Consider the following 25610-nt stretch of genomic DNA (forward strand, 5'->3'; position numbering starts at 1 on the left):
AAGAGTGCAACACCTGCAGTGAGCAGGGCAAAAAAGAGAGTCTACTGAAGGATGGGAAGAATGTCAGTCATGGTGTGTGTGTGTGTGTGTGTGTGTGTGTTTGTGTCTGAGAACTGCAACAATGGTGGTGTAGAATTGCAAAATGGGCATCCAAACATTAACCTTAGGTCATTAAATCTCATTTATGCTCTGTGTACTTCAGAATTACACTTTTTAAACAACCTTTGATAGAATATCCAACTAATAGTATCTCCGCAGTTAGATGTGTGGAAATTAGATTAGAGATTTAAACATAAATAAATAAAAATTAGTAAAGTAAAACATTTCTTGTTGTGAACCATTTAGTCCAATGGGCTGCTCATGTGGAAGAGAACAGCATGGTCGCAAGAATGAGACAAAACGTGTTGACTCGTCTCTGTGTGACAAGGGAGTGTGCTTGTTGGAAAGAGATGAGCAGCAGGATTAAATGAGCACACAGCAGTGCCGCAGGTCTGCCTGACCACTGATGAGAGCAAACAGATTTGAGGAAAGGATTATGTTTGCCAGCCAAAATAAAAAATGGAGGGAGGTATACAAAACACAAATATGACTTTTAACCACAGTGGATTCATTTGCTTGATCATTCAAATCATTATTGCCCGCAACCACACGTATGAAATTTAAGTAAAATATCATATTTTTACATTTGCATTGAATAGAAAGGCCTCGAAAGTGTCACCAATAGCAGCTAGAAGGCTGACACATTACAGTGTAAAGAGAAATGCATCGATCACCACAATGTTTCTTTATATTGTGGCGTAATGAACCCGTCAGACTTACATTATTTGGGAAATGATGCAGTTTCCAGCATTAAATGATGTCATTAAATTCCCCACCGTGCGTAATTGACAAAATAAAAGCATTGATATGAATGCATTAGCTTCAGCGCTTTGCCTCAGACGTGTTTGGAGGTGGAGACGTTGCGTTTCTGCGGCGCTTTGTCACGTCGACGTTGAGTAAAGCGCTTGAATAAATGTTGTTGGATTGTTTTGGTAATATTGAGCTCTTATTTTGAAATCGAGAGGCCGTCTCGTGGCGGAGTGGCGGCTGATGCTGCGCGAGGGGTGTGGGAGGAGAGCGAGGGAGAGGGGCGGAGCCGGAGGAGGAGGAGGAGGAGAAACTGCGGATCCAACAGGTCCTCGCGTTTCAGAGCGTCTTTTCTCTGGTCTGAGGGAACTTTAATCAGCCATGAGGTGAAAACAAGCACGCGCCAGAGGGAAAACAGCGTCATTCAGGTGAGATCGTCCTCGCGGACACGGCGCGGTCTTCTGGAAAAGGCAGCTGAAGGCGGACAGGTAGCCAGTGGGTCTGTGAGGGTCTGTGAGGAGGGGCCGACAGGTGAGCCTGCCCGGAAACATTCGCTGTTCCCTAAAAAGTTCACTTTAGTTCGAGCCCAGGTTCCCTGGGTATTAGCTCGAAGCTAAAGTGGATGTCGGCGGTCGATACCTGTGAGAAAGCGGAGAAAGACGTCAGGCAAGTTGCTACAACAGGGTTGTTGTCACGCGTGTCTGCGCTTTTATGCAAGTTGTGTTGACGGACGGGCTTAATGCTGTTGCGGGGATATGTTTGTATATTTATTTAAAGCGCCTTCTTTGAAATACGTCATTTTTTCCCCCCGGTGATGTCACGTTTTGAAAAACTTGCCGGGGGGTGTACAGCCAGCACCTCTGTGCACTTTGAAGTTTGTTTCTTTTCCTTCTTTTTCATTTTCTCCTCACATTATACAACACCTCACGGCCCTAAACCATAGTCTTCTTCATCACAGTCTTCTTCCTACATGTAAAACTGTGCAACGGTTTCAGGAAACAGCGACTTGTTCAGACAGAGCTGGCCTGGTTGTGGTTGCACAACTCAGCCCACCTTCTTGCAGCGGAATGAAACAAATGAAAAAAAAAAGCCTTGGCGAGCAGTTGAAATAGTTGTGGTGTTGTTTGTCAGGGAAATTCAGTTTAGTTTTATTTTCTTCAGATGTCTGACTGCATGTCAGGGGTCATTTTAGCCACCCGTTCATCTGAAACTGTTTGTGTAGATCAAAATGTCTGGAGGTGATATCAACTATCTAATGCTGCGTGCTGATGACTACATGAATGCTGGTGAACTGCTGAATCCATGGCTATAATCAAATCTGCTCCTACACTTTCAGCTACTTTCTGCTAATTCCTCTCTCCTTGGTGGGGCTGTTGCCATGGTAACTAGTTTAAAAACCACGCCATATACTTTTGAAGCCGAGTGACATGATGCTAATTATTTCCCGTAGACTTTGTAAAACTACAGGGAGTTGAAAAAAACAACAAACACCCCCCCTCCCCCACCTAAACAATTGTCCCATATAACCCAAATATGAATAACTCCTTTAAATAAGACATCATCTTGAGGGTGCTTTATAGAGACTGTGAATAGTGTGCAGGGAGAAACCTGAAGCCTGGTCTGAAACAAGAGCCATGACCTAAGAAGTTTAGAAAAGCAAAACAATGAAGACTGCAGGAAGAACGACAGGAGGATATTTGCCTACAAATTTAAAATTTCATTCAAATGATTCCTTTGATTCCTGGAGAATCCAGTAGCATTTTGTAATGTTAGCTTTAGCCCATTGAGTGAATTTAGATGCTATGCTATTGCACAGCTATTATTATTGTTGTCTAGTTCAGAACTCATTCGGATTTATCCCATAAAATAATGGGGAGTTTGTTATTCTTATCAGTTCAGTCATGTCTTTTCAGTGATGTTTTTGTGCTTTTTGTCTGTTCGTCTAATGACTTGTAACATAAGAAGATCTTTGGCCTGGTTTCCTTGTAATGGTCATCCATTAGTATTTTAGGTTTAGTCATTAAGTTAAAGGCTGTGATCTTTGAGCGCCGAATGCTTGTTTATTGTCCCGCTAAAGGCCAATCCTATTTTTCTTTGTCATCGGGCTAAATTTCTTTACACAAGGGGCAGATAAGAGAGCCAGACAAGGCTTTCAGTGATGGATGTTCTTCATCTGGCCTTGCTGTGTGTCTGCAGTCTGAGTGAAAATCAGATATAAGATGCACTTTAAAAATTGAAAAGTCTCCTATTGATTAATAAGGCTTTGATGAAAGTTCCATAACAATCAAAAATGAAAAAAGGAATTTGCGTTGTACAATGTTATAGTTAATCCTCATCTATCCTAAACATCACTATCAATAATAGTCATGCATATGAAACTTGTATAAACACTAAAAACAGATTTTAACTGAAAATTATTCACAACCGGGCACTGGTAAGGTTATTCTATGCTCACCACAGCACGGTCCTTCTTCCATATAAAACGATATTAAACAAATTAACCCTGTTAATTATTACAAGAACACCCACTGCCATGTGACATACTCATCATCAACAAATTCCAACATTCAGGTCATGCTTGAATGTTGCAGTGTTAAACTCTAATAGTCCTTGTAGACCTAAGAAATGGAAAAGGCTCATTTTATATCAACATACACTTTCCAAAAAGATCATTTCAGGCCTGGAAGGTGGGAGTAGGGTTGCTTTTCTGTTCCCATGCGGCCACCGAGCACATGTTCACCGCTGTGCCGACCACATGTCTGAAAGCCACAAAATGTGGCAGCCAGACTCACCGCGGAGGGCGCAGCTGCAAACAAAGCACAATAAATACCTGAATTCAAGCCCCTCACCAGGGCTGACACTGCTCCCCTTATAGCCAACCTGTCCTCTGGCAGAGGGCACCATTTCTGGGGGAGATGTCACGTGCTACGACCACCCGTCCCTGTGCAGTCAAGACCCGTGTGCCTCCCGTCCGCCTAAATCCAGCCGCCTGTTGGATTTGTTAGTGAGTAGGGACCTGGCTCATTCTCTGTCAACCCTAGAGAGTTTGGTGCATATAAAACCCAGAAGTCAGCACTTTCTGAGGTACCAGCCTGCCTGGCAGCAACACCCATGCCTTGTTCAAAGATCTTGTACCGTGGCGATCACTCTGCATTTCCTGTTCTAATGCTTTTAAACTGCCTCTATTCAGGATCCTCTGTAGATTTGGTGGTGCTAGTTCTCCGAACACAAAACCACTTTTGCACCCTATAAATGTTTGAGTGCAATTCACAGACTATTCTAAAGTTAGATTATGTCTTACAGTTTTCAGACACCACAGGGGAAGGAGCAAGGATTCTGATGCTGGTAAGGTGTGTGGCCGCAGGGAGATTGGGCTTGCAGTCGAGCAGCATCTTCCAAAATTTGTGCGTTCGAATATACCACCATTTGGTGACCATCAGAACGAAAGTGGTTGGTGTTGTAATTGAAGCAAAGATTACATGTTTCCCATCAAGGCTTCCTACGCAATTCACCAATTGCACAAGTTTCAAAATTCCACCGCTATGGCTTCCCCCTGGCCTGTTGTTGGACGGGGACTGGGGTTAAAGATCTCGAACTACTTAAGAACAGCTGTTGCTAAACAGCTCCAGCTCCATGTTATTGTTGGTTGCCATTCCTTCAGTGTGTACGACACGAGCCAGGAGGTGAACATATAGACAACATCTATAGACAACAGTCCTCTCAAATTAGGGCGCCTTCTACCTGTTTGGCAGGAAATTGCAGAGCGAGCCAGGTAACATTCCACAGAAGAGTAAATGTGATCACCAGCGAGGTTGGAAATGCTGTCACATTGCAGCAGAAGCAACAAGGTCTTCAATCAACCAACCAAGAGTGACCTGACCAAGATGGCAGCACAAAAACTAATGATTACCGCAAACACACGAAACACAAATAAAGCTTACGTTAGGTACCTGACATTAACCGGTTGGTTTTTTAAAAACATTTTAGTCTTCTGTTCTGAACCATGCAAAATGCTTTATAACTTTAAAAAGCCAAATGAATAACCATAACTCTGAATGTCTTACAAACCAAAAAATACAACCGTTTTGATGTATAAGCCTCTACTAGACACTACTAGCCGCACGCAGTTTAAGACATGGCTGACAGGTCTGCATAGCTCATTAGCTGACAGCTCGTTGCTACTTGTGAAATGCTTCTGCCACACACACACACACACACACACACATATATATATATATATAGACACACACACACACACACACACACACACACACACACACACACACACACACACAACACACACACACATATATATATATATATGTATATATACCAGCCATTGTAAAATTATCGGCTTGGCTGTTGCCACGCTGCACGGACAGCTTCTTGATGACAGGCTGTGAATTGGTCGATGCTACAGCACTGCTGGACTCTGGCTAGAACACCAGAAGAAATGCCAGAATGAAGCCTAATGCTTTTTTTTAGGATTTGTTTTGTGTATTGTCAGTGATCAGAAATGCTCAGACTTGTAAGATCTGGCAACGCCCTCTGGAATAAAAAGTTATCACATAAAAAAAATGTAATTTGTTAAACAGCTGTGCGGCGTATCAGGCGTAAGTTTACTATAGGCCTAATTTAACACTGAAACTGTGTATCGGCAAACAGTATTGGATCGGTATCGACAAGACAGTGTTTATTTAGTATGGGGATCAGGTGTGTGTGTGTGTGTGTGTGTGTGTGTGTGTGTGTGTGGTGTGTGTGTGTGTGTGTGTGTGTGTGTGTGTGTGTGTGTGTGTGTGTGTGTGTAGGCTTTATTTATTTGACAATGAGGATAGAAGAGTGTCCCCAGAAGGTGGTGTTTTTGTGACCCTCTGCAGTTGGAGCAGATAAACAGCTGGTTCATGGACTCTTCTTCAGTCTTGTTTTTGTTGAGAAAATCCTCCAGACTAAATGCTGGATGAGTCCAAAACCCTCTTCAGGCTTGTCTGCAGCAAAATTTGTGTGTTAGAGTCTAAATTCTAAGACTTCATAAACCTCAGAGGCGAGACAACCTACTTTTTAAACATGTACCTTTATGTGGTCGTTTGTTATCACATGTCATTAGGTTATTAACACTTGTTCTTTCTACAGTATTACTCTAGACATTAACATTCTTATTAAATGACATTTCAGCTAATAATTATTGACATCTCTGATGATATTTGTTTTAACAGGCGTAAAAGATATTATTGAAATTTGTCCTGTGACTGTTCTTAAGTGATTTCCAGAGAGGCTGTAATATGCAGTAATTCCATGCAGCTACTTTAAAATATAATGCTTAAATCCATACTTTATAAGCCACTTTTGCTTATGCACTTAAACTAACATGTGCTATTTGACTAAGCAATGAGGAACATGTTTTTAAAGTTCTGTCCACATTTATCACTAAATAAAGTGAAAATATTTGTCTCCAGATACAAAATGTGAGCCATCAGTTGGCCAATTAAATCAGATTACCAGATTAATCAGATTATGTTAGTCATATTATTGTCATTTAAATACTGGGCAGCGTTTCCTGATTAGGTAACAATTAATAGGCGGTGGGTGGATGGATGCAGGAGTAGCTAAAACCAAATTGCTCTTTCATTTTTATTCATTACAGCTTTGTTTGACCTTTGTGTTCCCCAGCTCCATTGGCCAGTGATGCCCAGATCTTAAAAAACAGACCCTTACCACCCCCCTCCCCAAACATGGAATCGAAGAAGCCCAGCTCAGGCATGCTGCAGCATCTCCGCCAAAAGATGGTTCCACATTTCCGGCGGGGAAAGACAAAAAAGTTGCCTGTGGATATCGATCCAAGTATGAATTATCGGATGAGTTCATCAGTTCCCGACGTGAGGGATATGAAGCAAGCGTTCTCTCAGAGCCCCAAGTGGACTCGCCACCTACAGTCTAGCTTCCCAAACTACAGCAACCCCTCCTCACCACTTGTCAAACCTGGAAGAGCAACAGAAGGTAGGAGTGGCCTGAAGTCGACACTTACTGGTCAAGTAACTGGGAGGAGTGAACACAGACTGAGTGCACCTTTAGACTACACCGACTGGGCTTCCTCTCAGGAGTCCCATGGTGTTAGTGAGGACAAAAAGGCTTCCCCAGGGGCATTCAGAAGAGTTACCGCAAGCATGGAGCCTGAGGAGCAAGTCCAACCTGAGATGATGAGTGACAACGCAGATCCACCCCCTCATGAGACGTCCCAGGACACCTCGCAGGTAAAGACACCCAAAGATCATTGGGTCAAATAGGAGCTCAGTTCCAGCTTCTATGTTCATTAATATTTCATTAAACATGGCACAATAATGATTTAATATCATCTTTCTATGACAGATAAAGAGAGCAGGCTTCTGTAGAACGGGCTTATTTATTATGATGCCGGATGTTGGGTGTATTTACTCAGAGCAAACGTGAACAAATGTTACCGGGGCAGGAGAGGGTGAAGTCGAAGCTGGAGTTTTGGACCTTCAAAAGTGTACCCTGATATCTCTTTTAACCTCTGTGGTTGTTATTTTAAATGTGCTGCTTTTTATCCAAATGTAGAGCTGACTAAACAGTATTGGGCAGTTTATATTGTGCAGGAGTTTCTGTTAAACTCTATCCAGGTGTGTTTAGCCAAGCTTTGAGATTTATTCACTGATGTCTTTGCATCACAAAAACAAGCAAGTATTTAGTACCTGGTACAGATGACATTTTTTCAACCAAAGTAGAAACTAGGGCTGAGCCCGGTATCAATTTGCAGGATGTAGAAGGAAGGAAAAGGGTATTATAGACAGTTAATTAAAATAAGTGACTAAAACAGGGTAAAATATGTTAAGACTCGGCTTAAAATGAAAACCAATTTAAATTAAAATACAAAAATAAACTCCACATCCTTGATTGGAAAGGTGTAGCTCTGCACTTACCTAGGTAGCAATGCAAATAACAAAAGCGAGGTCCGTTTGGACAGAACACAGCGGGAAACCTCTGCGCTGGTCCTCCGGAGCAAGAGTCGTAAAAACTGAAACAATTTAGGTGTTTTTTCACGTTTTGCATATTATGCAAAAATACATCCAATGATCGAGCCATGCTATTTTTAACCAGATTATTTTGTTAGCGCAGCCTGCTAACACTGCACACAAAAAAATGTAAATTGCTCAACAGCTTTGGAGGGTAAAGTGTACGAGTTGACTGCTTTAGTTTGACAAAAACTCAGAAATTCTGGACACGGATGGAATGCACCATGTCTTGTTATCCTCTCCTGACGTAGCAATGTTTTGAGAATGTCATTGGTGCTCTGACTGCAGGTGAAAACACCTGGGGAAGAGTTCTAAGGCCCTGAGCAATAAAAGCTGCCTGAGCTGTGCCTGATCAGCAAGCAGGGGAGCGGGTGGTGTAATAATAATAAAAGAGTTGGTGATAGTCTAATACTGGACCCGCATAAAGGTATAGTCACATAACAAGGCCTGGTTAGAAACAAAGCCTCACATTTAAATCATTCTATATATATGACAACATATGCTTGGAGCATATTTGAAGTTAACTATTTCAAACAGGACTCTTCTTGAGATGTTGCTCAACAGGAAGGTGGATTAACCTCTGACCTCATGACAGTTGTAATGTCAATGGGGACGTTTGGGGCCGCGTTGCTGGAGGAGTGAGTGGGCGCTGGGTCTCCTGGGCTGGGATGGAAGGGGAATGTGGTGAAGGGGAAAACACATTAGTGGTGTGTTATAATTACAGTGATTTGGCTCAAAAAGAAGCATGCGTGTGTGTGTGTGTGTGTTCGCAGCTTGTTTAAGTTGAGTTAACAAACCACACCTGCTGTCAGCTTATCGCCTCAGCTTTGTGGCTTTTGTATAAAATGGCTTTAATATAACATCAGGATCTTCAGCTGTCAGAGTGAATCTGGTGTCAATCACATGCTGAAGCACTGGGCCAACTGGGTTCCACTCTGTTGGTGTTACCATGGAGAGCTGAGTTGACCCTCCTGCCCTCAAACAGAAAGTTAAAGCAATTATTGTCACATTCAGACATCTTCTACCTTTATGTAATCAGTTAATCCTGTTCAAAGGAGCAGCTTTTGGCTGGAAGAAGGAAAGTAAATAAAGATACAATGGATAAATACTCTACAGACCAGCCTGGAATTATACTATAAGTCAAAATGCATTTATGGCTAAGGGTTTAAGTTTTTTTTGCCCATTTATCTTTGTTTTCATCATCCCAGTTCAGAAAAACTGGACTGGAGAAATATCCGAAGTTAAGATTGATTTGTTGTCAGTGTAATTTCCTGCTGTCTGTTCTTTAGAAGGTTTAAGGGCCTCTAAAAATGTACTGCTGCCTACGCACACAACACTTTAACCCTGTTAGACACATGGTTCCGTAGATCTTAATATGACAAAGGAGGGAAAGTACTTCCTCTCAGCTCTACCTGAGCTCTCCAACTCTGAATGGCACCACAGTCCTGCAGCTTTCAAAAACTCTGGTCACGTTAAGCAGAGTCATGGCAGTCTTTCATGTTAAATTCAAAATAGATTTTAACACAAAAATGAAAAAATACAGTGTCAAATATGTTTTTAATGTTTGCACAAATGTTTGCCCTCTTTAGAATGGCTGAGCTAATTAAACAGAAGTTCAACAAGGTGAGGCTGGCAGTACTTGAGCCTGTAGGAAGTAAGAAAATCCAAACACGTGCTCATAAACTGTGAATTTGAAACTACTGACGAACCAGACTAGTACAATATTCCTCTGCGGAACACCATACCTTGATTATATTTCAGTGTTCAGTTCCTGTATTTCAGTTAGATACTCTGCACGGAAGTGAAACTGCACCAATAAGCTGCATGTTCTCAGATTTAATGCTTTCAGCTGCAGGATAAAGGACTTTTTTTAATAATCAGAGGATTTGTCGCAGGGTAAGAAATACCAAATAGAATCTGAAGACCCCATCCGGAGCTGTTGACTAGGGAAGACGAATGTCTTCAACATTTTTGATGTTTGTCCCTTTGCTGCCACAGTGTGAAAGTCACGATGTCACCACGTTAACCACCACGACGAAGACGATCCCGAACAAAGTGTTTCTGTTGAATTTTGGCATTACTGTTGGTGAATCTCACGTAAAATTGAGGAGGAAGTTGGACTGGGTGTTAAATATCATGAAGACTGTCGCAATGCACTGGGCCTGACAGGCTCAAGGCTTAGTTCCAGATTAATGTGTTGTGACCTCATCATCCGGGACCAGAGACAGGCCTGGATTTTGTAGCCGGTCACAGTTGGGTCACTGAGCAGGGTCGGTCTGCTGATTCCCTGAAAGATGCTTGGGTTACTGCGGAAGCTTAACAGATTAAATAATCCATCCCATGGACCGTAAACATGATACAATTGTACCAAGACATCTGTGGTTTTTTGGTCTAAATAGATTCAGATTGTGTACATTTTAAATGTTTAACAAAGCTGTGGGAAAAAAAAACAATAAATGTCATATTTCAGCAGAATTAGTACCGTGTCCTTGCACAACCTGCATATTCACATTTCTGTTGTAAATCTACCAACTAAAGAAACCACCTAAAAGGGGATTTTGGCTATTTTATCTCCGATCTTGGTCTGAAAACGCTGCTGTTGTGGCAACCATTCAAAACCATTTAAATGTTTAATACTTCTGCGTGTGCCTGTGTATCCAGTTTGACACAGTGAATGAGAGCACCAGCACTTCAGTTTCACAACGGTCCTTCCTGCTGACCATCAACCTGAAGGAAGGACGAAACCTGGTCATCCGGGACCGCTGCGGTAAGAAATGTATTCCTACGCAGTTGCGACATAGAAATGTCAACAGGCTAGTAGAGGAAGGAGAAACATGACTTTACATGCAGGAAATTGCATGTCCACAGAAGTCGAGGCGGCGTGCTGGCTGTAATGTTCTGCACATAGAAGGTGGCACCTCTGACTCCCTCAGTTATGGCCAAGATTAGCAAACATTACTGATCTAACAGCTCTCAATCAACAGTTTGTTTAGTGGTCAGTGGTTAAAAGCATTTCCACAGCCCCAGCTGATTCACCTGCACCCACGTCAGCATCGTTCATACGGTTCTTCTCCAGTGACTAAGCGTGACTCTTGTTTCGACTGTATGTCTTCCAGTTCTTGCAGTATTCGTTGCTCTTTCAGCTCAACATCACCCGTGTTTCTGCCCAGTTGTCAGCTATAAAAGAGTCGTTTTCCTCAATTTCACTTTCTCTCACTTGAGTTTGCTAAAGATGGTTAATTAATATTTGCTTTTCTAACCTCTATGAGGTGGCTTCAGTGACAGGTCTGCTTGTCATCACAGCCAGCCAGGGTTTGAATTCCATACGGAGTGTATGTAATAACCTGTCTGAGGCACACCCAGCTGTCAGTGTGCCAGTCCTTTCTCTCTGGGCATGTTTGGATAACACACTACACCGGCTTCATATTTACACACTCAGGCGATGGGTAAACATAATGCAGCCTGAAGGGGAGGGACAAAGGCCGGCCGGATTTGAGCTTTATATTTTCTATTGTCCACCCAAATGATCCCTTTAAAGCAGCGCTCTAGTTGGTTTTTCTGTGTGTTGAGTCAGATGGTAACCATTAGGCCTGTTGTGCTCACTATGGCTTGTTCTTACAATATTGTATTGCGGAAGCAAAAGCTCACATCAACACGCAGGCGTAAACAAATGCAGAGGAGGACGATACCCTGCCGGCAGGCTGGTGCCCTCAGCTGGTCAGCTCAGAATAGTTGAGAAGTACCTGGAGTGGAAATGATTTTACAGGGCTGGAACAGTCCAGAGACTTTTAAAAAAACCCACTATAATGGTAGCAAACAGCAGCACTGCAGTATTCTGAGTCAAGAGATAGAGTCGTAGTAAGTAGTACTAATAACACTACAGATGGGTGTGAAATGTGTCAAAGTGTGCAAACTGTGGTCCGTCTTGAACAGAGGAAGTTGTGGTCCCAGGAGTGGAGGAGGGTGCTGGCCTGTCGCTACTTACTGTCACTCACTGGATTTTAGACCAAGTTAAAAATGTGTCAATGCCAGTTTGCTAATTTGGATATTAGACAACGCTAACTTCATTTCATACAGTCTGCTCTTCTCCAACTAATATTTGCTGTACAAACAACATTCCCACTTCTTGTAAAGCCCCCGTCCTCCAGCTTCGATTATTTTCATACCTGCAATTTATTGAAATGTTCCGTTGAAGTTTGCAGTGATAAACACATTTTTCCTGTGATTTTAGGCACCAGTGATCCTTTTGTGAAATTTAAAATGGAAGGTAAGACCTTCTACAAAAGTAAAGTGGTTTATAAAGACCTAAACCCCACATGGAACGAGACTTTCTCGCTACCCCTGAAAGATCTGAACCAGAAAATGTACATCAAGGTAATTATTTTCATCAAGTTTTCTTTGTTTTTGTGTTTGAGAGCAGGACAAAGTGGATGATAATCTGCTGTGTGTTTAATATTTGTAAGTCAGTAGTGTCGACTGACGTGCCCTCTCCGTTACATTTGACGTGAATCAGGTATACGACCGAGATCTCACCACAGATGATTTCATGGGCTCTGCAAGTGTCACCTTGAGTGATCTAGTGATGGACAAGTAAGTATGCTGTGTTCAGTTGTAGTTTATTCACCCAAAAAAGAATTACCAGGCAAGCGGGTGTGATTTTGGAAGCGGGACTACTCGCTTTGTTTTCCATTAGTTACTGACAAGTATGGTGTGCTGTAAGCTGGGCCTGTTTCTCTCTTTAATTATCCAGAGTGAATGAACTGGCCTTGCCTTTGGATGATCCCAACAGCCTGGAGGAGGACATGGGGGTCGTGTTGGTTGACATGAGTCTGACGCTCCGGGACGGAAACAGTAAAAAGGGCCATGTATGGCAAGATCCTTCCTCTATCGGCATGTTATATGTGGCAGTGTAGTTGTCGAGCCTGGCTCTTTTCTAATGTTTTGTTTCATTTTTATCCAGTTTTCTGTCTGTTTTACTAACCACGTTGCCGTTTTGTTTTGCATCTAACCTGCATGCACCTGTTGGCAGCGGTGGCCACAAAAACCAAAACGAAGTATTAGGGTAAGGCATGACAGAAATGTAAATGTGACATGTTACACAAATCAGTGAAACAAAATACAGTGTGCTCTAAATGGAGGGAAATTGGGTGTAAAAATAACTATATTGTAAAATAACGAGTCAGATAAGTCAAATTTTAAAACATGCCCGGTTTGGGTACATTTTATTTCCATACACTAGAGGGCAGCAACTCTTTGAAAATATGTATACAGGACATAAAGGAGGTGAATGGTTACGTTCTTTGGTATTTTCTCCTTTACCTGCATAATGTGGATGCTCTCCATTTGAAGGAGAAGTCTAAAATCATTGCTACAAAAAATAAAATGAATCAGGCAATTAGTGCCTATACAATCATTGACCTGTTCTCCAAATATAATGAATAACATTAGTGTATCATTCACATCATAGTGAAAAGATTTGTGCTAAAGTAGCACACATGCTTTGTAATACATTAGCTATTCCCTTTAAAGTGCATCATTTATTTGATAATATCAATAAGATTTCACTCAGAAAAGGCAAAGAGGTCCCTCAGTTATTTTATTCAATATTATTTATTGTTGTTACATCATCAGAAGCATTCTCACATAATACAATGGGACTTGTGGATATGTTTAAACTAGGATAAGACACTGAATTCTCCCACCAACCGGCTGCTGATTGCAGACTTTTTATTTTGCTTATTGCGCAGTCTTCTTCGATCTGTGCAGTGCATAAATCTGAATGGCCGCGTCTTGTCTTTATTATTTAAAACTGCAACTGTGCTCCTGTCTAAACAGCCCTGCAGCTCCTTTCTCTTGCATGTGTCAAAGAAAAGCTGTACTGCCGAGTACATGATTCCCTGCTGCTCCACATGCTTATTGGGGTGTGTTGAGTGCGTAAATTACAAGATATCCAGCGTGACGGTGCTGGCAGTGAATGTATCTATGCTACTCTGTCTGCATGTAAGCTCAGATAATTATCTCAAAATGTGGCTTCCTATTGTATATGGAGGAGAGAGACACTGTTGTGCATTGTGAGCACTGCACGCCTAACACACTCGGCTAGCTGAAACACAGTGAGTGTTTTTCTCCTTTCACAGTTGAACACGGATAAAGTAGTCTCATTCACTCCGCTTTCGTCATCTCCAAATCATCGATTTGGATGAATATCATGATCTAATTAGAATTCATGTAGTGCAGATGACCTTGTTTCATCCATCCAGATTGTACTTGATGCACAAAAAAGAAATATTTCTGATATTTAAAGTTAGCGTGTTACAGCTCTTTATAATGATCCTCTCATTCCTTCTGTCATTCCTGTGTGTTCACAATCATCTGATTTTCACAATCATCTAATTCAGGGTGGAGGCTCTTCCCATAGCTTCCGTCTGTCAGAGATCATGAGGAAAAGTCAGATGTGGAATTCCGTTGTTACTGTCACTCTTGTGGAGGGTAAGGATCTGGCCTTGGACTCTCAGGGAGGTCAACTCTTTGTTTGCTTCAAACTGGGAGAGCAGATATACAAAAGCAAGGTACACATGTTTTCCACATGCTTCTGTCTTTCTTCTTTCTTTTATAGCATTTCCTTGTTCAAATGCTGTATCTGCTACGTTAAATTCTGTAGCACGTCAACATTTCTGAATGCACTTTTCCAGGTGATGTAATGATAGATTCTGGAAATGATTTTGATTCTATAAAAGTAACAATATTTGGTGTTTGGGACGTAAGGCTGTCGCACATAAATTCTCCCGTTTCTCATGTTTGTCCTGCACAAATTCACTGATGATTCAGAATCACTGCAAAGTGTCTAGACCTCAATGGAGGGAAAGGTTCACTCTAAACTACTTCCTGGACAGTCCAAACCTCCTGGAGGTGGAGCTGTGGTCGAAGGAAGGACGCAAGAGCGAGGATTGTTTGGGAACGTGAGTCTCAAGCAACACAAGAATGACTAGTTCAAGTGTCTGCTGAAAGTCTGCAAAATTTATTTATCCAAGACAATATTGTCAATAAATAGTTGTTGTATGCATCGTTTTTCCATGGGTTCCAGCCTTACCTGTCCTGTCTGTGCGCATGTGAAGGTCCTGATATTTACATGCGTGCGTTTTTGTGTGCACAGATGCGAGGTGGAGCTGTCCACAGTGCCTGTAAATCAGAGGCGGCTGTTCACCCTGTCGCTGAGCCCAGGCAGAGGGGTTCTGGTTTTCCTGCTTGCAGTGAACACATGCAGCGGGGTATCCATCTCAGACCTCTGCGACGCGCCGCTCGACCAGCCTCAGGAACGACAGAACCAGATGGACAACTACGTCAGTACCTTTACCACAGCAGAAAATGTGTTTGCATCAGCTCGGTGTGACAGTTTGGTAGGATTTAAAGTGGAGTAATGAGACAATATGAACATCGACCAAACATAAAGCCAAAGCATCTAGTAGCCCCCGTCTATAGGGCATTATAGCGCATAAACCAGTCCTACGCCCTCATTTCAGAATGGACCTCTTTTTTATTTAGGCGCTTTCACTTTACTCACCAAACTGCGAGTTCATAGATGAAGACGTTTCCCTTCATTGCTGAATTAAACTTAAACCAACCTTGTTAACTTAGCCTGTTATGTAAATTTTTCTTAAATGTGGTTCAAACTCTATATAAGGACCAGCCAAGTGACCAGCAAGTGTTTGTTTCTAATGGAGCTCTTTCTCGTTTGTCACTTAGTGTCTGAAAAGGTCTCTCAAAAACCTGAGTGATGTTGGTTTTCTGCAAGTCAAAGTCATCAAGGCCACGGATCTGCTGGCCGCTGATCTGAACGGTACCAGTTCTGGAATGAGGTCATATTCTCTGTGGCCCAGAGTACAAACAGCGTTTGGGAATGCTTGCTTTTTTTGTTCCCCAGGGAAGAGCGATCCATTCTGCGTGTTGGAACTTGGGAACGACAGACTGCTGACCCACACCATCTACAAGAGCCTCCACCCAGAGTGGAACACAGTCTTCAGTCTGTCAGTTTGTGTCTGTTTTTTTTCTCATTGGTGACACCATGTGTTGAAGATTGTAACAAACTAAAGCTTACAGTAGTGCCTATGGGCCAGATTGTGACAAATATGTGATCTGCTTGTTTCTGCGTGCAGCCCCGTCAGAGATATTCACGACGTTCTGGTGGTGACCGTCTTTGATGAGGATGGAGACAAGGCGCCAGACTTCCTTGGAAAAACCGCCGTTCCTCTGCTCTCGGTACTCGCTAAGGGTCTGTCATGCAGACTCTGGACTAATCTTTTTACACTCTGGGTCTAAATTAAAGTGAAGAAGTGATAACACTCCGGCACGCTGAAGACTTGATAAGATGTAATCCAGCGTGACTGATGGTCACATTCATGGCTGAGTTCAGCACCTGATGCCCTTTCTGTCCTGCAGATTCGTAATGGACAAGCCATCACCTACCCCCTGAAAAAAGAGGACTTGGGTGGGCTGTCGAAGGGGAGCATTACTCTGGAGCTGGAGGTTATTTTCAACCCTGTAAGTTAAAAATTTACCTTGCAGGAGGAAGTAGAGTATAAATGATGAGTCTGGTTTTCCTCTAATTCCTTGTTGACCTGTTTTCCTTCAGGTCAGAGCCAGTATAAGAACCTTCCAACCAAGAGAGCGAAGATTCACAGAGGATAATCCCAAATTTTCCAAAAAGGTCAGAACCAACATTGTTTATGACCAAGGAACACAGATCTTTTGTGGAATTGTTACGACCGCCTAACAGCAGGAAACTGTTTGGAAATAGAGGTTCTTCTTCAGTCATTAGAGGGTTGTGGAGGCTTTCTGACATCACGATTGACCACATGACTAAAGATTTTCTACATTTTCCAAGTAATTTCCCCAGTAAAGCGGAAAAGAGGACCTTGGACAAGAGAGGCTTTTCCAGACTACAAAGCTACATGTTTTCGTGATTCTGGCTAAAATAAAGTCACTGTTTTTAAAAAAAAAAAAAATAATAGCATTGCAGCCCCCTCATTCTAAAACACCTCACAGTAGAAACTAAGAAAGAAACATACAAAGCATTCACGATAAATAAAGCGCAGCAGAAATGTCGCTATATTTGTTATGACTTAGTTTCCTATTAAATGTGCATGAGCAATTTATAGTGTTCTTTTTGAAACAGTGCCCATAGAAGCAAAGACTTCCTGTTGCCTGATTAGATGAATGGAGCTTTAATTGACCCCGACTGTGACTGAGTTCTTGTCCACTGTTCTGCTACATTAGTTTGATATACAGTGTGTGAGACAGGGTGCGAAACAGGGTGCCTGACTGTCTGTACTTCCCACAAAGACTTATTGTTGTCAGACATTATGTCGCATGAAAATTGGCTTACACATTGATGACTTGGATTTTGGTTTCCCTCTGTTCTGATGTTGAAAGGCTCATTTTAGAAAATCAGGTCAAGTTACTGAGACATTGTCCCTTATGAAAATTAAAGCTTTTCATAATGGACAAACAAACGCCATGCATCTGCCAAATTCTTGGTAAAGTTGTCTTCCTTCTAACTGGATTGTGTACCTTTCAGGCTCTTTCCAGGAACGTGCTGCGCGTTCAGATGCTCTACAGGGCAATCTCTTCTACTCTGCAGTACATCAAAAGCTGCTTCCAGTGGGAAAGTGTTCAGAGGAGTCTTCTAGCTTTTCTGGTAAAGTAACAGCATCTCTCTCTCTATTTCCTTCTGCTTTTTTTTCCCAGCATCAGAAAAGTGCCCACCCCCCCTACCTGCGTGAACTCCGCCCGTGGAAATCTTACGTGCCGCAGTTGTAGAATCGGCAGAAAACTTGGCCACGTCTAGAGTGGAAGCTGTCTTCGGCCTCAGATGGAGACAGTGTAGTCCCAGCGGTGTTTAGACCCTGTCTATTTTCGTTCTACTTCCCTGACAACTCATTAACCCTCTGTCCAATCTGCCTTCTGATTTAGGGCTCAATTTGCAGACAGAAGTCCAATTAAAAGGCTCTTCAGAGATAAGGCTTATTCTCCACTCTGTCACTGTTGCACACCAAGGCAGTGTGAAGGCAGACACTGTGGGGGGAGGGGGGGGGGGTTAAGGCCCAAATGTAAACCACAAAATCAAGACATGTTGTGCATGGAATTCTACAATTCTAATCTTGCTGCAAACAGTAAAGTGTGCAGCCAATCAGGGTCATGGCAAGTTCCTTTTGCTTTTCCGCCGATGTCCTGTAGGTGGCGGTAAAGCTGCTCTGCGCTGCAGGGGTCTCCTGGGGCCATTGGAGATCTGCGTGAAGCCAGTGCAATTTCTTGAATTAGTTATGGAAAAAATGGAAGAAGGATTATCCTATCTGGAGATAAGCTGCAACCTTGGAGTCCTTGTTGTCTTTTTTATTCAGGATTCTGTGAAACGGTGAATTAGAATTTTCAGCTCACAATATAAAGAAGACTGTAAGAGCGTCAGACCCATCAGCCACCCTCTAAAGTCTGAATCATGATGATGTGATGTAGGGATTAAACCCCTAAAATTCAAATGTAGCATGTGCTAGTAGTAGTGTTAATGGCTCTAACTAACAAAATTGTTTATTTACTATATATGTTTGGCCCGTCTGCTTTTATTTGTTTGAAATGTAAAACAGAAAGTCTGAAATAACTCGAACCACCTCCGACCACCTGGTTTTCTGTTACCTCTGGTTGTTTTAGTCGTGTTCAGCCACGGTCACAGAACCAGCCGTTATTGACTGGTCCTGCTGGTGCGGCTCAGCTCTGGATCCCAAAACAAACATTCATCCTGCAGTCGCTGAAATCATGACAACAAGAGCAAATCAGAAATTAGACCAGCGATTTTCTGGAGAGTTTTGTTTTCTCTTTCCGCTCCATCTTTTTATTAGTTGTTAGTTTATATCTAATAAATCTTTTTAAAAAAAATAAAAATACATTTATTATTTCTTTTCTTCTTCCGTCATGTCCACCACGTTTGCGTCCCTCCCAGATTGAGCTCGTCACAGCAATGCTATTTATACGCCATCTATATGCCTCTGGCCTTATTTAATTGTAGATTTCTGGGTCACTCTGAAACATTGTAACTCTCCAGTTCAGTTCAGTTTTTCCCATCCACCCTTAGATTATATTTCCAGAACCGTCTTGTGCTGTCCGAAGCTGCGTAATGCCTCTCAAGCTGTAACGGAGCACAATTATCACAATCTTTATTGCCCGAGTATTCATTTCCACCCAAGCGTGCCTGGATTTTCCCAAGTGTTGACTCTCCGGTCATGTCAAAGTCCTCACTAATAAAACATAAGCCTTTCAGTGAGGAACTGGTTTCATCTGGTCCCCAGTCCCTGATTTGGGCGTGTGATAACAGAGGCACGAGCATTCTTGTTTTCCCCCACAGTGAACCGGCAGCTTTGGTGGTGGAGGTGGAGGCGAGTAGTGGATCCTGTCATCTTTTATGTCAGTTGTTGCCTCAGAGGAGAGTCATATCTTTACCAGATGTTCACTTCTGTTTTTATTAGCAAGCAAAGTCATGTAAAGCCGCCCAAGTGCCTTGTGGCACGCTGCCATGTTGGCCAGCCTGACTGGACGCTTTTCTGCTTTTCAGTTAGTCATTAAAAAACATCCGCAGCCACATTTTTTACCTGGGGCTCACATGTGGAATCTACATCACGAGGTGCCATTTTAGATGTTAATAACATGATCTCAGAGGCTCCCCGTGGGTGCACAGAGTCACATGCTGGGCTTTAATGTACACAAGATGAGAGCTGCACAGCAATTAGATTTAATGTGGCGAATGTCAATGGATATGCAGGGGGTGGAATCAGGGTCATTAGATATTGGAGTGGTCACCTCACAAAAGGCCCATACAGGAAGCACAGCTTTGATAATGGCAGGGTAGCCGTCATCAGTCCAGCCACAGCGTCTGTAATCAATCACTGATTGAATCAACCTTTAGCTACTGAGGTTTCAGGAACTATTGAAGATGAGTGAGACTTAATGAAGTGCCGTGTGTTTTATCCTCTTCCCCCCCCCACCCGCCCATTGATGTCTGACCCGTGTGGCCCCTCTGCCTGCAGATGTTTTTGCTAACAGTCTGGTACTGGGAGTTCTACATGCTGCCTTTCTTCCTGGCCCTGCTCATCTTCTGGAACTACGTCCAGATTGGATCTGGTCGTGTCAGCCAGGACCTGGTGAGTCCGCCGTTTTCATGACAAATACGCCAATTCTTTATATTTGTGTGCTATAAAACAGGCAAACAGCACCTGGTTATGTGTTGCTTCCACCGCGCAGCAGGACAGCAGCACTTTTTTCTGTTACCGTCAACCTTTTTGCGACCCTGACTGTCACCCAAAACGGGTGTAAATGTCACGGGGGTAGAAACACAGACTTTAACGGCAGTTTTCTCACATAACCCCGTCATTCCTTAAGAATTCACCACGTGGAGCTGCAGTTAATAGTTTAGTTCACTACTGACTAATGTGATGGTCTGGAAATAACTTTTTTATTAATATGTCTATTTCACTGAGTTGAACAACTATAATGTTAAATCTAAAATGAATAAAGTATAAAATAATTAAATATTAAATTACATGAAAATAATGAGATTCATTATTAATTTTTTTTGACTGTGTAAGTATGAATATTATATTATAAAAGAACCTAAAAGTGTCCACCCTAATATAATAAAACAGATTTTATGGATTAGAATTTTGTGAATTAAAGAACAATAAACATGCTGGCAAAATCACAAAGGTTAAAGTAAATGTGGTAATTATGACAATTAATTAGTCCAATTTTACAAACTAATTAGATTAAGTAAACATCTGGTGGAAATTGATTTAGATCAATTAACTATGAATAACTATTTGCCTTTACTAAATATCAGGTTATTGAATGTATATTTGGCTAAAAATGATTTGTAATTATGCTAATAAAACCTTTTCATTTTGCCTACTTTAACACATGCGTTCCACATTTTAAGTCGAATAACTCAACAATAAACATACAATACAAATGTGTAAGTGTGTGTGTGTTTTAGAATTCTGGTCACAAAACAATCATTAAAACGCACGAGCAGCAAAAGCTCCTCACTATAAATAGCATTTAGATTCTTTAATGAGCACGTGATGGATGCGCACGTTCTGTCAGAAATAAAGGGCTCCTAAAGACAGCGGAACGACACAATGCTCAAGTTAGTTTGCAACACATAGAACCTAAAACACGTCATATTTATTCTAAAAACCATTGTAACCATTCGTCTCACCTTTTTAATCCTGTTTGCGTTTTAGGACAGTATGGATTTTGGGGATGAAGATGAAGATGATGAGAAGGTAAAGATTTCTTTTTCTGTGATTTTATTTATTTATTTATTTTGAAAAATCTGTGATTTCTCTCCCCCCCCCAATTCAATCTGTGCTTCGCAGTTTGATTCCTGCCAGCCAGCACTTGCAGGCTGTTTCTGCTCACCATGGAAACCAAAAGTTATTTGAGCTTAATGAAGACCTCACCAACCTTTTCCACATGTCACCACACATTCATATGCTAATTAAGGGGGCGTCCAGAAGGTTCGTGTCACCTTTGGGGAACACCCTCAGCTTAAGACACCCTGCAGAAGGATCAATACTGAACAAATGACGGCACGTTGACATGCTCGTCCAGCCCGATTTGAGATCCGTGTTGAAAGTGTTACGATGCTTTTAGGCAAAGGAATATGTCTGAAGATTGACAGACGTTTAGACGGTTACAATGGCCTTTATCTGGCTGATGGAGAGCAGTTCTCATGCTGGTTCCAGTGGGAACTTGACCCTGAAGTGGCTGCAGTGGTTAAGTGCATTAAGGACTTTGATGGTGACCATAAATTGTCTCTTTTTTTCCTGTTTTTGAGCTTGATATGTGGGGAATATTCCAGGTTTTTGCTATTTTCCCAGGCTCCCTACATTAGCTGGCTGGGAGACACAACAGATAGACCACATTAAGCCGTCTGTCCCCTCTTCAGTGTCGAAATTTAATGTGTCTGGTAGACATCTACAAAGAGTCTGACCCCTCAGGTTACAACACAGTCTGCCCAGCAGAGATCTGGACTGGCCTGAGAACACTTCCTCTCTCCCTCATGATCTACGTCCAGCTGTGTTTGAAAGCTAATTATCTTAGTTCCATGGTGCTCAGACTGATGAGAAGATATCAGAGTAGTTATTACCTGGCTGTGCATGTTAGTCATCGAAAGTTGTGTGTTTTTTGTTATTATTCTTGTTCTAAATTAAAATTTAATTATGAACAACTGTTTTTAAGATCCCATCTTTTACCATCTTGTTGTATATAGACATTTTATTCCTCGAGGCCCTTTTAATGAATGTTGAGCTGGTTTAGAGATTTTTATGTATTTCCTATGTGTCTTTGCATCAGGACCTGATTTGTTTTATCTGTTATTCATCCAGTTCCTCAGTCGGGAGATAGACTGTCTTTGTCCTGATATTCTTTCCATTGGATTTCCCGCAGGAGTCAGAGAGAAAAGGACTGATCGAGAAGATACACATGGTCCAAGAAACCATCATCACCCTCCAGAACCTGCTGGATGCAATCGCCTCCTTCGGAGAGAGAATTAAAAAGTAACTCGGCCATTCATTGTAAAATAATGGTTTGTTTCATGTAAACACGCTGTCCTGATGTCGGTCTTCTGTATTTTTCAGCACCTTCAACTGGTCGGTGCCGTTCCTGTCCTGGCTGGCTTTGCTGGTCTTTGTTGTGGCTGCGCTGCTATTATACTATATTCCCCTACGCTACATTATCTTAACATGGGGTGAGTATGTGCATCCTCTCATGTTAAAGAACCTTTATTTCTGACCAAAATCTTTCTGAACCTGCCATATCAGGAGGCAGAAGAACAGTCTGGAAACGACTCCCTGCAGCCTGAACAGTGAAAGTAGAACATTGTGGTTTTCATAATGTTCAGTGGCTGTAAGCTGGGTTTGTCGGACCTCGGGCGTTTCATTCCCGGGTGTTTGTTTGTGTGTAAACAAGGATGCAGCCCGGAGACTCTGCTGCTAATGATACGTTGGTGTGGATTTTTGTTTTAGGTATCAATAAATTCACCAAGAAATTACGGAACCCCTACAGCATTGACAACAATGAGGTGCTTGACTTCCTGTCGAGGGTGCCTTCAGATGTTCAGAAGGTAAGCCCGGCTGGATCAGCCGGCCAGGAAGCCCCAAAATCCCAGAGCCATCTAGCTCTGCGACACCTCCCAGGCATCCATCACACACCTGTATAATTAGCTTCGTGGCTATAATTATGGAGCCATGTATAATTTCTGTTGTGTTTTGGTCATGATGTGTCCCTGGTGGAGGTCTTTCTCTGAGCAGTGTGGCTGCTGTTCCCAGGCTACATTTCTATACACCAGACCTGGAAGATGTTCTGGGTTTTTAGATACTGTTCAGCCGAGTTTTGGAGAGATTTATTATTTATGTTTCTGGTATTTCTAATAAGTGCATTTTCACTTAAAAACTGGGCATCTTAAAGAATAAGATTTCTTTATGATCTGGACATTTTTTTTGGTAACTCTCCCTGTCACACTGATGCTTTAGCGACACTTTTCTCTCCTTGTGAGGAACAAAACTCTGCCGGGATGAAGCGACAGCAAAGCCTGAGTTGTATCGTGACTGACGGCTGCTTCTTCTCTCCTACAGGTTCAGCACAGTGAGATTAGAGGAGGAAAGAAGAAGAAGATTTTATAAACGGATGGCCTGTACGCTGAGCTGGTGCTGCTCTTTCCCTTAGAACCCAATACAGCTCAGTGCTGCTCGTTTCTACTGCGATGTCCTGGGAGATGAATATTTTAATCGGGTTGTGTCTGTCTGCATTTATGTCCTAATTTCTAATATTCCCAAAGATCATTTTATTGTAAGTGCAATGTATTTTTTTAAATAATTATTTCATAGTTGGCTGCATTTAGAAGCATTTTGTATTATACTGAATGTTTGATATTTGGAGAAATATGTATTTTTACACAATTTACATTAATAATTGTAAAAGCTTTAATTATATAATGGCCTATTCACTATTCTTTTCCTCGGCAACAGACCTTAATTATGGTCACAATTACTCTTTCAAGTCCAGTCCTCCATGTCTTTCACAGTAAATGGTGCATTATTCACAATCTTTGTGTTTCTTACCTTGAATTAGGCCCAGTGATTATTATTGCCTTAAGAAAATGATGAATCTATTATTTTTCTTTAATGGTTTCTACAGTAACACACACACAGAATGTGCTTGCTGGATTTTATTCTTGGGCCAGTTAATTTCAGAACTTTATTTATTGATGCCAATGCGTCTCGTTTTTAACAGCAATAAAATCTCAGATATACAGGCTTCAGTCTCTGGAAGTTTCCTCCTTCTGTGTGCATTTTCTCCTGTTTTGCAGCCCTCCCCCCCCCCACCTTCATTAGGCTTTCATGAAGCGAGGCGAGGCGGTGCTAGACCTTGCTGCCACCCAGGCCCCCTGCTGCGTTCAGGGCCCTTGGGCGGTGCCACGAGCGGCAGCGCCCCGACGACCTCTTCTCAGCTCCTGTGACGAGATGCCTGCGAGCCAGCAACCTCTGGAGCACAGCAGCCAGACGAACCTCCGGTACCCTGCTGCTGCCGCCGCTGCGGCTGCTGCTGCTGCTCGGAGCCGGCGGGTTTCCCAGAGCTACCACAAGCAACGACGCTTGCAACAATTTAAGGATCGGAGAACTAGAGTGGTTGAGCTCTTGGCTTTTGGGGAGAAGCCCTCGGCTCCTATCTCGGCTTTTAAGTCAGAGATTCTCTGTCAGCAGCCAACTGAATGATTCCAGATGGACATGAGAGGAAAACCGCTCTCATTCAAGAAGGCTCCCATCATTTCTCTTAAGATATTTCAATTTTTAGGATTTGTGCTGCTTACAAACCCAAGTTCTCTCTAATATGTGCTGTATAAAACCATTTGTCTATTTGTCTTAAAGGACAGTGAAAAGGGCCGAGCAGTGACCCCTACTTTCCTGTCATGTGGTTATATTGTTGACTTAAGTTATCAATATTAATAACCCGCTGTCAAGGACACAGAGAGGACATCTCAATCTGACACTTATGGGCGCAGCATGAATATGTATCAGCAGAGAGACACTGGAAAATTACCAAGTAAAATCAGAGTTCACACGTGGGGACTAATGTGATGAGACACACGCATCCTGATGAGCCATAAATCCAGCAGCTGATCGGTCTCTAAAGACTTGTTAGAAGTAGAAGTAGAAGACGACAGCGTTCCACCGTGAGTGCCGCTGTTCTGAACCAGTTTCCAGCGTAAACCGCTCGGCTTTTAAACACAAATTTTACTTCAGAAAAGTGTCCTGAGCAGAAACAAAATGAACCTTTAAGCTGCTTCAAATCTCAAACTCTTGATGTGGTCACGCAGCAGAATAATGTGTGTTGTGGCGATTCCATAACCAGCGCAAATCAGAAGAGATAAAATCACCCCCCGCCCCCCTAGTTTGGGCTCCACCTCAAACTATTCAGGATAAACAATCATTTTCTCAAACCTTCTTTCTTGAGAGATGACTTGAAATGAGACAAGCTTCTCCAATCCTCAAATATTAATATTAAAGGACAATGTCAGTCTGATCCAAAGTCTTTGATCAGTAATGAGCCCGATTTTTGACCATGGTGGCTGCGACGCCCACTCCTCCCAACAGTGCTGACAATCCTTCAGGGAGTCAGTGTCCAGGTAGATCA

At 42.3% G+C, this 25610-nt stretch overlaps 1 protein-coding gene across 4 annotated transcripts; it reads left to right on the forward strand.

Annotated features, from left to right (window-relative positions):
* Positions 1–1134: 1134 nt before the first annotated feature.
* Positions 1135–24233, forward strand: LOC130517976 (multiple C2 and transmembrane domain-containing protein 2-like). 4 transcript variants are annotated; one of them, XM_057020235.1, is made up of 22 exons: positions 1135–1274; positions 6514–7094; positions 10536–10641; positions 12106–12248; positions 12388–12464; positions 12625–12739; positions 12904–12936; positions 14273–14443; positions 14703–14833; positions 15028–15214; positions 15618–15711; positions 15796–15898; positions 16028–16130; positions 16311–16412; positions 16504–16578; positions 17449–17568; positions 19946–20059; positions 21158–21199; positions 22365–22474; positions 22556–22665; positions 22943–23040; positions 23552–24233. In XM_057020235.1, exons 2-22 carry the CDS (start codon positions 6576–6578, stop codon positions 23597–23599), a joined length of 2601 nt encoding a protein of 866 aa, XP_056876215.1. In that variant the 5' UTR covers positions 1135–1274; positions 6514–6575; the 3' UTR covers positions 23600–24233. The 4 variants fall into 4 exon arrangements, with proteins under 4 accessions (XP_056876215.1, XP_056876241.1, XP_056876223.1 ...); XM_057020243.1 differs by having other exon boundaries at positions 1153–1377; XM_057020252.1 differs by having other exon boundaries at positions 1167–1512.
* The last annotated feature ends 1377 nt before the right edge of the window (positions 24234–25610 follow it).

This window comes from Takifugu flavidus, chromosome 2 (genome assembly GCF_003711565.1).
Source record: "Takifugu flavidus isolate HTHZ2018 chromosome 2, ASM371156v2, whole genome shotgun sequence".
NCBI classification, from domain to species: domain Eukaryota; kingdom Metazoa; phylum Chordata; class Actinopteri; order Tetraodontiformes; family Tetraodontidae; genus Takifugu; species Takifugu flavidus.

What these genes read in the sequence shown, in the direction of transcription:
- LOC130517976 (XM_057020235.1), top strand. Translation starts at nt 6,576, where the DNA reads ATGGAATCGAAGAAGCCCAGCTCAGGCATGCTGCAGCATCTCCGCCAA. An exon ending in AGTGATCTAGTGATGGACAA is followed by an intron (nt 12,465 to 12,624) that starts GTAAGTATGCTG and finishes TTAATTATCCAG; the next exon opens with AGTGAATGAACTGGCCTTGC. An exon ending in TGGAGGTTATTTTCAACCCT is followed by an intron (nt 16,413 to 16,503) that starts GTAAGTTAAAAA and finishes GTTTTCCTTCAG; the next exon opens with GTCAGAGCCAGTATAAGAAC.